The 14664-nt window shown below is 35.7% G+C and overlaps 1 protein-coding gene across 1 annotated transcript; it reads left to right on the plus strand.

The window, feature by feature from the left end:
• Positions 1–3350: 3350 nt before the first annotated feature.
• Positions 3351–14435, plus strand: LOC133519856 (uncharacterized). Its single transcript, XM_061853999.1, has 6 exons — positions 3351–3510; positions 4121–4208; positions 7752–7915; positions 9545–9678; positions 10953–11102; positions 14273–14435. The coding sequence occupies exons 1-6, from the start codon at positions 3393–3395 to the stop codon at positions 14372–14374; spliced, it is 756 nt and encodes a 251-aa protein (XP_061709983.1). The 5' UTR covers positions 3351–3392; the 3' UTR covers positions 14375–14435.
• The last annotated feature ends 229 nt before the right edge of the window (positions 14436–14664 follow it).

Here is a 14664-nt window from a genome sequence, read left to right on the forward strand (position 1 = left end):
GACGGCATTAGCTTTCGCACTTCTCTTCTTCATATTTCGATGGACCGGATTTTTGGACAAGGTATTCTACAACATCGGTTACGCTAAAATTGCAAGTGTTAAAACATCAAGGCCCCGGGGTTTTGCCGAGGACTTGCGAGGCGGGAACCTTGCGCTTGATGTTGACGATCCGGAGTCGGGGACTGGTGTCATGTTCCTCGACAACGAGAATATGCTTCGAGAATACGAGGAGACCGAAACTACAGAGACTTCAACTACAACTCTACCCTCTTCTTGGACACTCACGCGTACTAATTTGGATCCAAAAACGCCCCAACATCGCGCTGTTCGTATTACGGTTCCAAAGAATTTTACTACCACTGTTATGTACTATCTGGTTTAACGAAATGTATATGAAGATATTACATTGATCATAATTTAAAATAATAAAGGAAATTTATTGCTGACTGTAAGTATTTACATTATAGACGTTAATTTAGTAGGCACGTGTGTGTTCAAAACCCAATAATCGACATTCGAAGTTTTATAATATCTTATCGCTAAAGTTACACATAAAGACAGGTATTTTTTTAGGAAAACGTGAGTTTAAGCAGATATAACAAAACACGTGCTCATTATTTTTTGCTGCTTTCAAACATATACTCAAACCAGCCATTAACTAGCAAGTTGCTTGAGCATCACTTTCTATAGGAGTGAGAAGATTTAGTAACTTTTTAGTACTTTGAAGGCCATTTTCTCCTAACAGGTTGAGTTTGGGCAGCTAAAAAAAAATACGTGTCCGTTATTTTAGACTACTCTATAACATATATCAAAATGAATCAAATTGGAGTCGGACAGTTGGGTACCCTTCTTGTCAGTTAAGTTAACCCATTCAGGGCCCGTGACTCAGCGTATGGGTCATGTTCAAACAGTCGCGCAGGGCCCGTGACTCACATGTGAGTCGTAAATAAATTCCAATTTAAACATAAACAAAACGTAATATGACGAAATAATATAAGTATAATTTGAGCTAACAACCATCTTTATAAGGCATGTTGAAAAACATAATTGTAAACATGTTTTTTTTTAGTGAAACAGGGTCTAGAATATTCAAGTTTGGTTTACTGGAAGTGTAATATAGTAAATATTCTGAAATTCGAGATACATACGTGTCCCAAGCAAATGGATAAATCTACATTTCAAAAATATCAAAAATATATTTATGCCTGAAGTTATTGACATGACTCAAGGTATGGGTCACCGTGGCCTGGCGCTAATTGTAAAAACTACACATATCTTCATAGCACGCAAAAATAAACTTTATAACTTGGTTTCAAAGCTTATTTCATGACGAAACTCGTTGCAAATTGTACCTTTTTACAATGGATTACTGTTTGGATGGTAGCAAGCAACATTTCTAAGGACCAAACTTATTACCATGCCAATTTTTTTTGTTTCATTATAAAAACAGGGCGGCTTAAACAGTCACCAACTAAATGGTATATTGTATTATCGCAATAGTGTGTGAGAAATATTTAAAAGAAAAGATTTTTTCTAAACATTTTCGTGGTAATAAGTACTATAATACATTTTAAGTGCTCTATTGTTTATATTATAATGACGTTTACCAAAACAAAGTTCATGACCGGCCACATGTAAGATTATCGGAGACACTTGGACAATAAACAATGGATGCACCTGGGCGGCGGCGGATTTAACGGCGGTATTATCTTTAACGTGGTATTTTTGACAAAAACTCAAGAAATGATTCACCCCATCCCCTCTATTAGGATGTATTTTAGAGTAACATGGGAAATTATATTTAGTCACGATTTATATATATATATATATATATATATATATATATATATATATATATATATATATATATATATATATATATTAATATGAACAGTAAACAGTTGGTTAGTAAAAATGTTGCATAATATTGTCCAACGGACCGGATTCATAAGCGGCAATTTCTTTGACGTTCGCGCCAGGCCCCGAGACCCATAAGCTGAGTCACACGTTTTAGCTGAAAACGGTTTGTATGGTGGCCCGGCGTGTTGTGTACGCTTCGTGGTTCGTGGCCATGAATGGGTTAATTCAGGTCCATTGCAACAAAATTAATAACTATAATCTATAACGTTTTCGGCACTGTATTGTCAATATTATATGTATTATAAGACAAATGTAACTCTTTTGTAATAACTGTTTGTGCCAAAATAAAGAGAAAAATAATAATAATAATAATGCTGGCGGCACCCTAGGTTAGGTTTTTTATAATGTGTTTATATATATTTTGTATTGTTTTGTAAGTGTTTTTATATTTTACTTTTATATTCATATTATAAATGACCTAGCCTAAGATCAAAAATAAATAAAGGGAATAATAATGTTAGAGTTAGAGTGAGTCAAAGACAGAATTAGGTTGAAGTCCTCAAATTCTTTGTGCGTGCCTATAAAAGTTTGTGGGCGCATGATTTTAAAGGTCCCTTTTTAGGGTTCCGTGGTCAACTAGGTTTATTTTAGTTTCGTAAATAACTCGTAAACAGTGGCCCATAGCAAAAAGTGTTCTTTCGCGCAAATAATCTATATAAAATTGCCTACAAGAAAGGTTCCCTTTAAACCTTTAAATTAAACCCGTACGTACCCAATGGATGGGGGTAGCGCTAACACCGCCATCCATCAGTACTTTCAGTATGTTATATAAGGCACCTTTACTTCCATTACAACTATAGCAAAATTCGCCTATACATGAATTATTTCCCCGTTTTTTCCTTCGTTTGCTGGCCTATATGTTAAAACGGTCACTCACGTATTGTAAGTCGAAAACCTCTCTGACACACTCATCGGTACGGAGTGAAACTTGTCGAGTTAAATACGTGAGTAACCCGTTTTAACATATTTAATGTCTGTGTCTCCCGGAAGTTTTGTTATTAAAAAGGTCTTCTTATGTTATAAAATGAATCACAATTTTATAAATTAACAACATACATAACTTAAACTAAAATATTCATAATAATAAAAATTACAGTCTTATATGTCAGTTTAAAAAAAATCCAGCTGTCTTCGGCGAAAGGATGTATGTAAAAACCCTTTCTATGATCTGAGTAAAAACCCCATAACTCAGGCAATGAATATTTTAGCATTAGCTTCCGGTAGATAGTACATATAATTATACTCACTAAGCAGAAAATTGTAAGGTAAATTTCATTGGAATATTTATACAATTCGTTCGGATTTTGACGCGCGCATTCATTGCAACTTCTTTGTACTTGCGTAAAGTTTATATTTTTCCTTTTATGGTATTTACGTTAGTTTTTCCCTCATATTACCGTATATGGGCTAAAACTCAGCGTATACATAACTTACGGAAACTATATTCAATAAAATGTTGCGGATAAGTGTAAATGTCCAGGATAAGCGGTCGTCATTTTGTGCCGTGGCCTGCTCGAGCCAGGATGTTTCGTACTAGGACTAGGACACTTATTTTTGCTGTCGTTAGCATAGCTAGCACAGCTACGTTCGGTAAGTAGTTTTTTAAAGTCTATAAAACTCGCCAGTTATTAGTAAAGTACGTCTAAAGTAATATTTTAATATGACAATAAAAAATGCAATAACAAGGTCCATCGATGGTCAGTTGCATAAAACCTTTAAGATTTCACATTGACCCGAGTTGACCGATTACCAACTATTACCAAGTTATTTATTATAGGGCAAATTCATAACTGGTGAACTTTTCGGCGTGACATATCAGAATCTAGGTACATTTTTTGTGTTTATTTATTTTACGTAAACCAATTGGCGTCTTATTCGGTCCAAATAATAACTATATGCCCCATTATGTCCTTTCGGACAGTCATTATTTACACACACATAGTACACATTTTTTATTGCTTAGTTAGATTGATTTATTATTATACAGTAAGTACACACTTATTTCTTATAAATACAGATATACTTATTTATTATTATTTATTTAGATCGATGGACGTAACCACATTAATAAATGTGGCTAACGAAGTATGTGGTATGTACATAAATGAAAAGCTGTTTGCACCGAATCACATTTTATAAAAAGAAATTCTACAAGTTTAATTCATTGACAATTAACATTTACTGTTTTTGTTCTCTACAGCATTGGCCGAACCCATAATCACGAACCCCGCACTACCCACCACATTATCAACACCCACAACACCAACAGTACCAGCAGTACTTCTTTCGTAAGTATCGTATTCAGTTTTTACTTTATTATAAATAGGTTGGTTACTTTATTATAACGAGTTGTTAAATTTATAATATTTTTCTGCATTTTTTTAAATTTTAGCTTTAGTGGTTTTGGTAGGAACCTCACCTTAAATTAGGCAGGTATAAAAATAATAACTACATCTTATAAAGTTATAAAACAAAGTCCCTCGCCGCGTCTGTCTGTATGTATGTATGTTCGCGATAAACTCGAAAACTAACTGAACGAATTTTCATGCGATTTTCACTTATCGATAAGAGTGATTCTTGAGGGAGGGTTAGCAAATTATACATTTACCCCCTTATTCATAAACGTGTACTAAAGTTACGATGCCGCTGGTCATCGTTTGTCCCTTTCCGACGTATTGGTATGATGGAAAGGGACAAACGATGATCAGCGGCATCGTAAATTTAGTACACGTTTATTAATAAGGGGGTAAATGTATAATTTGCTATCCCATGCGTAGTCGGGGCGGGTCGCTAGTTATTATATACAGGTTGACCTTAGCCATTTGACAAACCCTGAAATCCCACGTAGGGTTACTTCTCAGGAATGCTCTGACGTTATATATTTTTAATTAGAACAAAAGAAAAAAAAAAAATTTGGAACAAAAGTTATTTGCAATAATCGACAACAAAAAGAAACACTCTGTGTTAATCTTTGGCAGTGTTTTTGACAATTTGTTCGAAATATTTGATACTGATGACATTTTTCAAAAGTCAGAATCTTATTAGTGTCATAAATAAAAAAGATTCGCATAAGGTTCACAATTCTTTGAGGATATTACCTTAGGAGGTACTAACACATACAGGCTGCTCCAAAGTAAAAAGCGGCCAAGTGCGAGTCGGACTCGCACATGAAGGGTTCCGTACCATTTATGACGTATTAAAAAAACTACTTACTAGATCTGGTTCAAACCAATTTTCGTTGGAAGTTTGCATGGTTATGTATATCATATATTTTTTTTAGATTTTTCATTCCGTTATTTTAGAAGTTACAGGGGGGGGGACACTTTTTTTTCACTTTGGAAGTGTCTCTCGCGCAAACTATTCAGTTTAGAAAAAAATGATATTAGAAACCTAAATATCATTTTTGAAGACCTATTCTTAGATACCCCACACGAATGGGTTTGATGAAAAAAATTTTTTTTTTAAATTTATATGACGTATTAAAAAAAAACTACTTACTAGATCTCGTTCGAACCAATTTTCGGTGGAAGTTTGCATGGCAATGTATATCATATATTTTTTTTAGATTTTTCATTCTGTTATTTTAGAAGTTACGGGGGGGGGGGGGGGGGACACACTTTTTACCACTTTGGAAGTGTCTCTCGCGCAAACTATTCAGTTTAGAAAAAAATTATATTAGAAACCTCAATATCATTTTTAAAGACCTATCCATAGATACCCCACACGTATGGGTTTGATGAAAAAAGATTTTTTGAGTTTCAGTTCAGTCAAGTATGGGGAACCCCCAAAATTTATTGTTTTTTTTTCTATTTTTGTGTAAACATCATAATGCGGTTCATAGAATACATCTACTTACCAAGTTTGAACAGTATAGCTTTTATAGTTTCGGAAAAAAGTGGCTGTGACAGAATCGGACAGACAGACGGACATGACGAATCTATAAGGGTTTTTTGCCATTTGGCTACGGAACCCTAAAAATGGTAATTTGTTAATTTCTTCGAAACCGCTACACCGGTTGTTATGATACTTTGTACACTGGTTCTAAATACCCTAATGCATATGTACATTTCGGCTTTGTCCAATTGCTAGGGACACACTGTATATGTTTGAGATTTTCACAACTAGCCCTTACGTTACGTTTGATGTGTCGCTTGCATATATAATTAGTAAAACCTTTTTATTTATATATTTATAGAGTTTTCTTATTATATAGCTAGCTATATATTTAAGTACAAAGACTTTGTGTATTTGTATATGTGTAAGTATGTATACCTAAATGTGTGTTACCATGTTTCAACTCAATCGGTCCAGTAGTTTGCTCCGAGCAACATATCTCTGACGGACGGCCGAAGGACAGACAGATGAAGGAGTGTTCAAAAAGGGATTTTAGATTTGAATTAATTGAATTAATGGTGTTTATTACGGATTTAAATTATAATCTGGCCATTTTGGACTGCCATCTCTTACACTTTTCTCGCGGCTTGCTAGCCAACCCAACTCCTTACAAAGAAACAAGTGTCTTATCCATGAAAATATCCATATTGCTCGATTTGCTCTCATGGCTCCTCTACACGATGGTCCAGCGCTGGACCAGCGAGATGGCCATACGATGGTTAATGGCTCTTCTCCGCAATGGCCCAGCACTGGACCAGCAAGATGGCCACGCGATGTTTGAGAGCACGCACTATGGAATGGGCCACGTGTAGATGCGTACGCACCATCGCTGGCCCACTATCTGTGATGTGCGGACGAAAAAGCGACACCGTGGCCGTCCCATCGCCATCCCGCCGCGCCATAAGTCATCCGACACCACTACCCTCTCTACACGCTGGCCCATCTTAGTGGGCCAGTATGATGGCCCATCGTGTAGAGAAGCCATTAAACTTCACATAAAGCAGGTTTTGTTGTTTCCTGCCATGAATTGAATGGTGTTAGTTCTATCTTTGAATAACATTATAAGTATGTAATAATTCATATTATATTATAAAATATTAATTTAATATGTCGATTAAAATGAGGAAATAATTTAAATGGCTCATTGCTTATATGATTCGTATTTTACAAGGAAGGAAATAAATATCGACCGCCAGCTCAGTTAACTCATAGCATAGGTATTGATATTTACAATTGTATCATTCACAGTGGAATCATTATCATGAAATTATGATTGAATGAAAGATTCATGTGACATCAATAGTATAATAATGCTGGGAGACAGTACTAGGAACACGAAAGGGCTAGAAGGGCTTACTCAACTAATTTTATTAAACGGAATAAAGTTAAATTTTAACTTTAAATAAGTATATTGATGGTATACTCTCTCTCTCTTTGACACATGTAAACATTATTAAATAAAAAAACAGCCCTTTAGTTTCAAATCTTAATGACTGCACTTCTTAACTTGTACTTTGGTCCCTTGGTTGCTTTGGTCAGAAGCACACCTGGAATCCGATATGGCGCTAACAAATTCTACTACCTAATAAGCTACTAACGACAAAGCAGACAATCGTAAAATACGCGTCGTTGTAGAGTTCTATTCCGTCTGGTTTTCATCAGTAGTTCCACATTATCGTATGGTACTTTTTGAATGCAAATGCTTGATTTGTCACAACCCACAGCACAGGTTTCATCTGACAGCAAAATTATTCATCTCAAGTTTCGTCAAAAAACCTAATATATACTTTAATTTTGTTACCTATTTTATTAGTTGTAATAATGTCGATACTGTAATAAACGTGAGTAATCTCAAGTAATCTTAAGTAGGTACGTATTTTTTGTAATCTTTTCTTTATGTTCAATAAGTAAGTAAATAATATTTTAATTGGTTTCAGATCTTGCCAAAAACTTGACCATTTTATTGAAATCTATGATCTAGATTCTCGTGGTTTTGTACAAACTTTAAAATTATGTAACGAAGAACCCATTAACTCGAACACGACCACCGAAGGGACTTCTGTGTTGCTCAAACTGTACAATGAAATAAAGGGAGAACAGTGTAAGTACCTATTTCCGTTTCAGATTATAGAATGCCTGTGATCAGGATCTTGACACATGAGAGATTTGCTATGCTGGTGAATCGGTGCTCATCTGTGAGAATTAATTGTGCAAGAAATTCGATAACAAACAATTTACATTGTTAATTTTCGTAACACAATGGAACCAATTAACTTAAGACTAATTACAGGCTCTTAACCACGTATCTATGTGCCTATTTTTTTCTTACAATAAACTCATGATTATTTATAGGCAGTACAAGAACTACATATTTGTATGACAGAAAAATTATGTACAGTGAACACATTTTTCACCTTATGCCCATGTGACGGAGCGAAACATGGCCGTAGCCACATATTTTGAATTAAGGTGTAGAGTTTGAAGTAAGGGCTTGTAGACTTAGGGCACGTAGAGTTAGTTAGAAGCTTGGCTCTACATAAGATTTGATAACTTTTTGACAATGCGAGCCATATGGAATCATCTTGGCAACATTTTACATGAACATGATTTTGGTGGAATTTCACTTCTTTTTGTAAGTTGCTTATGACAATAATCTTCCATCCATTTACACAAAAATCCTGAAATATGTATTTTTGTATTTATAAAAAAAAGAGTCCTTATATCAAATTTCAGGTCTATGTATATCAAATTTAATTTTGAAGAATTTAAAATCTTCTGAACTTCTATCCCCTAGTATAAGGGGTTGAGCGGTAAAGGTTCTAAGTTTATGGTTTTTTGTTGTTTGTGTACTAATACTAGCTTACATACCAAATTTGACCTTTCTAAGACTTTAGGAAGTACCCTAAAAATTTTGATGACCATCAGTGAGTGAGTGAGTGATGAAATCGGTTTTTTTATTAGAGCGGGAGGGCTATATAATTGAAACTTTATTTGTTTAATAAATCCACTATTGATGTTATATCCGAAGAATTTTCTTTATTTGGTATAATCCAAACCCAAGTAATAGGGGTACAAAAAAATAGCGAAGCGCTTCGAGAAAAGGTAGGTAGTGCCCCTGCGCTTCCCTTGGCTCGTCTTGGCGGGGGCACTATAGGTGTCCTTTAGGCTTTGCGAGCAAGTTTAATATAGACTATGGGCGCTTTTACTTTATCGTTAGCGTCCACGGTTACGTCACGTTTTACCGTTACCATCCACGACAATATAAAAGCGACCACATACAAGGTGTATTCCCATTGATCCGCTCTCCACGTGACCGCCGCCACACATGAGGCGGGGAATAATGGGAATGATTTATAAGGAGCGTCTATTCCTGTGCCAGGCTAGGACAAATGGGAATACACCGTATACAATCTCACTCTCGTCCAATTTGGTCCCCTGCATTGTTGTAGAGATAAAATCGTCTCGTTACCGTGGTCGACCACGTCCAAAGGCTGTACTATAATTGCGCGCAAAGCTGCGGACGAGTTTTTCTGAGACTGAAACGGAACGACGACCGTTACCGTAGACTATGGACAACCACGATAATGTATGTCTAATTTAAAGCGCCCTTAATCACTCGCAGACTCGCATTACATACTCCGGATTCTGCAAAGTCACGTACCTCGTACCTCACTCGACACACATTATAATAATTTACAAGTGTATAATCTTTTTACATATATTCTTTTAGGCACCTTTAAGGATGGAATGGATCAAAAGTTAATTGAATGCGTCAACAAGGTACTTGGATTTAAACCTCAGCTTACAGCTGACGACGCGAAAAATCATTTTGGACGTAATGGCACACGCGCCTTACGATTCGAGGTACATAATTATAAGTTCAGCATAGGTATTTTGACATCGTTTATAGTAATAGTAATCGTACTAATCGCCAACCGAAACTTAAAGTAATGTAGGTATGCAAATAATGTAGGTGTGGCCTGTAACAGGAGCAATAATAAAACTGTAGGCTGACCTTTTGTTCAGCAACTTTTAAAAATATCTTGCGTTTTGATTTTTAGTACACTTAGTTTATTCTACACGTACAATACAATGTAATACGAATTTTGTTATGTTTAAAGCGTGACGCGACGACGTGTCATGCATATATATTCGTGTCATGCATATATATTTTTTATTCTCTTAGGACGTGTCTTTGTCGTGGACGTCCGAGGTAAAACAAACGCGCTTAATTACCAACATAACACGGGTTATTCCCATAGTTACCACCAAGTTGTTACCAGTGGTAACTATTTGGAATTTTTTTCCCACCTTTTATCACTGGAAAAAAAAATCCCAGTAGTAAAAGGTGGGATTATTTTTCCCAGTAGTTACCACCAAAATTTGGTTAGCGTTAGACTAATAAAAACCGTAGAAATAGTAAAGTATAAATAAAGAGTGCTTTAATAAATAATAACCAAACCGAGTTGGTGGTAACTAGTGAGATTTTTTTACCCAGTAGTTACCAGAGGTAAAAGGTGGGAATAAAAATCCCAGTAGTAATTCACAACTTGGTGGTAAAAAAGTGGAATAACCCACATAACACCAACAATAACCTACCATGAAAGTAATTCCTTGCCTTTAGAAAATGGGGACCTGCACAGTAATTATTTTATTTAGGTGGTCTTCATAGGCTAGTAGACGTCCGGTGTTTTCGTCGAACAACGGACTGTGTTACGCGACTACGTCTAGTTTTGTATGTGGCTACTGACAGCTACACCCAAGAAAACAAGACATCGTCGCCCAATACGGACAATTGTCCCGTGAAAACACCGGACGTCTACAAGCGGCCTTAGCCGCCTAAGTATGTATTTATGATACAGATCCGCATATTTTTATACGCGGATCTGCGCGCTTCGCCTGTGTGCCAGCGTGAGCGGACTTTCTTATCATTTACAGTCAGCTGCAGATAAAAGTGCCCCCCCCCCCCCCCCCCCCCCCCCCGTTTATTGAAGACCCATATTTGATATATAGAAGTTTGTATGCAAAGATGCTATAAGCGAATACATAGCGATGTCTCGCTCACACACAGGAGCGGCGTGCGGATCCGAACCAATGTGACAACTGCGCTAGTAAAAATAAACCATAATATGTTTCAGGATCAAGAATGTATAAATTCAGTAAAGGTACGAGAATGTGTGGAAACTATTTTGTCAGAAAAGCATATGGCACCTGAGTTCTTAGGATGCAAAAAGAGCATCATCCGCGGATTTAATATAACAGCCAATATATGCCAACTAAAGGCTAAAGTAAGTATTTATTCAGATTTTTCTTCCTATACTAAAAAAAACGATTTTCTAGGATAATATGTTTTTCAGCCTGTTTAAGACTACCAATAGAATTACTTCACGCTGAGCGAGGATAGGTAAATGAAGTGCTTCTATTGGTTCCTAACAAACACATCCCTCGCTTCGCATCCTGGTATATGTCTGGTGGAAACGCAGCTTTGCGGACTTAAAAAATGCGAAGGATCTCAATTCCAAAGTTATTTTTAAATGTACATACGTCCAAGTTTTTAAACGTGTCACGGGTATAGCTTCATTTCGGTATGTCAAACCTCTAATTAGGGTTTCTGCTGGGTTTCTGGTTTTCGACCTTTTTAGGGTTCCGTAGCCAAATGGCAAAAAAACGGAACCCTAATAGATTCGTCATGTCCGTCTGTCTGTCCGATTATGTCACAGCCACTTTTTTTCCGAAACTATAAGAGCTATACTGTTCAAACTTGGTAAGTAGATGTATTCTATGAACCGCATTAAGATTTTCACACAAAAATAGAAAAAAAAAACTCATATCAGCAGTAGTGGTGAGATCAATAAACAAACAAAAGGTAAATTTTTTGTTACTCGTACCATAATAAATTTGCACTTAATAATAAAATATTTAACAACAAAAAATAGGCGCAGGCGTGCGCGCCGGCGATTTGATATACTGTATTTCTTTAGGTATTTAACAAAATGTAAACAACCACAATACCTATGGCATTTTATTAGCCAAGAATATTCAAGCCAATTAATTTAATTCGATATGATAAACTAACAGAAGTTGTACTACGTGATATTTAATATTTACTCAACGTAACAATGCAGCATGCAGCTAATAGGAATACATAGCAATATATTGAGATTAATTTGTTTATAATTTTAATGTAATTTTATTTAATAATTTCTGTACTCGACTAATATACATTTTTAAGTGCAGTGTATTTCAGTGTAAACTAACAAAATATGAACCGACAGACCTGAAACAAGACTGAAAGAAAAATCGGCCAAGTACGAGTCGGACTCGCACAGGAAGGGTTCCGTATTCATTATCTATAAAAACGGTCACCCATCCAAGTACTGACCCCGCTCGACGTATGCTTAACATCGGTGATTAGATGAGAACCTCGAGATTGGAAATAAAATATTTATTTATTCTGTTTTTAGTATTTGTTGTTATAGCGGCAACAGAAATACATAATCTGTAGAAATTTCAACTAGCTAATTATCACAGTTCATGAGATACAGCCTGGTGACAGACGGACGCACGGACGGACGGACAGCGGAATCTCAGTAATAGGGTAGGTACCGCTTGACCCTTTAGGTACGGAACCCTAAAAAAGAGATGGTTAGATTTATCTATGGAAATTTAGTTCTGTAATATTTTTTATGGCCCTATGATCCGTTTTTTAGGGTTCCGTAGCCAAACGGCAAAAAACGGAACCCTTAGAGATTCGTCATGTAGATTATGTCACAGCCACCTTTTTCCGAAACCATAAGAACTATACTGTTCAAACTTGGTAAGTAGATGTATTCTATGAACCGCATTAAGATTTTTACACAAAAATATAATTAAAAAAAACAATAAATTTTGGGGGTTCACATACTTAGAACTGAAACTCAAAAAAACTTTTTTCATCAAACCCATACGGGTGGAGTATCTAGGGATAGGTCTTCAAAAATGATATTTAGGTTTCTAATATAATTTTTTTCTAAACTGAATAGTTTGCGCGAGAGATACTTCCAAAGTGGTAAAATGTGCCCCCCCCCCCTGTAACTTCTCAAATAACAGAATGAAAAATAAATAAAAAAATGATATACATTACCATGCAAACTTCCACCGAAAATTGGTTTGAACGAGATCTAGTAAGTAGGTTTTTTAATACGTCATAAAATTAAAAAAAAAACATTTTTTTTCATCAAACCCATACGTGTGGGGTATCTATGTATAGGTCTTCAAAAATGATATTGAGGTTTCTAATATCATTTTTTTCTAAATTGAATAGTTTGCGCGAGAGACACTTCCATAGTGGAAAAATGTGTCCCCTCCCCCCTGTAACATGATATGATATACATTACCATGCAAACTTCCACCGAAAATTGGTTTGAACGAGATCTAGTAAGTAGTTTTTTATAATACGTCATAAATGGTACGGAACCCTTCATGGGCGAGTCCGACTCACACTTGGCCGCTTTTTAAAGAAGATAAGCGATCTTGACGCGTCTTTTTATTGAAAAAACTCTTTTGAAAAATAAGTCACGGCAAATTATGAATCATTTACGATTATTTACATAATTTTGCTTTCATATGTAAATGTAATACTACTAATTTGTAAACGCGTTTTACAATAAAAATACATGTCAAGATTGTTTACCCTTTTCTCTATTCTAATGTTAAAAATAAAAACGAAATATACCTAGTAGAGATCCTAGCTAAAACGAAACGAATTCATTAGACATTTGAGGTCAAAAGTTCAGAACGATAAGGGACGGATCAAGCCAGTTTTTAATTGGTTAATTAATAATTATATCCACCTTTTTGCCGGGCACTTTTTCTGTCATCTTTCTGCTAAGAGGAACAAATAACTAAGTAAATAACATATAGGTCAAACAACTTTGCCAGTAGAAAAAGGCGCAAAAACCAAATTTCCTATGGGACGAAAACCATTCGTGCATATTATTTTTAAATTTGCCGCTTTTTTATACTGACGGAAATGGCTTGGCAGACTATATATCTATGCCTTTCTCAGTTACTCTTAGCAGAATGTGTCATGTGTCCAGTCAATGTATAATATTACATATGTTACCGTGAAAACCCGTATTTCTTGATAACGCGTTTTCCCTAGTTAAAACTAGTTTTCATGGTATTCTGCCACAGACAAAAGCCTACTTTGCGAAATGTATTTGTAACAGAAGAATCCTTTTAACTATACCCTTAAAACTACTTTTCACCAAGGCGTTCCAGAAAACTAGTTTTAATTGGTGAAAACTCGTTTTGACCAAGGCGTTTTCACTAAAAACGTTAACATTTAAGAGTAATGAAAGGTAATATACCAATTTGGTTTATTTCTAGAATGTCGGTGTATTGGCTTTCAAAAAGTAAGTAAATATCGAGTTAAACAAAACGATTATTAATAAGTACATATCTCTATTTTTTCTAGGTCCGTGGCGCTAGAGGCAGTGGCATGAAGTCTTTACCTTCAGACATATTAATTTTGGGCACTGCAGTAATGCTGATTAAACTAACACTTTCACTTATTTAATAACAATGAGGCAATATTATACTACGTGTAGGTGCCTATATAAATCAGTTTTTATTTTACAGATTTTCATTTTTATTTCCCGCCTCCTTTTTGGGGTTCCGTAGTCAATTAGGAACCCTTAAGCATGTGCCAGACGGCAGACAACCACAGTTTCTGCAAGATGACCATGGTAGAAGCGGGGTAGAAGCGTGGCTGTCTACATGGTTTACAACAAGCCCAAAACCAATGTTTGGCAGAGCACGCCTGTCTACCAAGGGCGTTTAAAGGTCATGCAGAATTTGGTTTCAACC

This window comes from Cydia pomonella, chromosome 7 (genome assembly GCF_033807575.1).
Source record: "Cydia pomonella isolate Wapato2018A chromosome 7, ilCydPomo1, whole genome shotgun sequence".
NCBI lineage: Eukaryota > Metazoa > Arthropoda > Insecta > Lepidoptera > Tortricidae > Cydia > Cydia pomonella.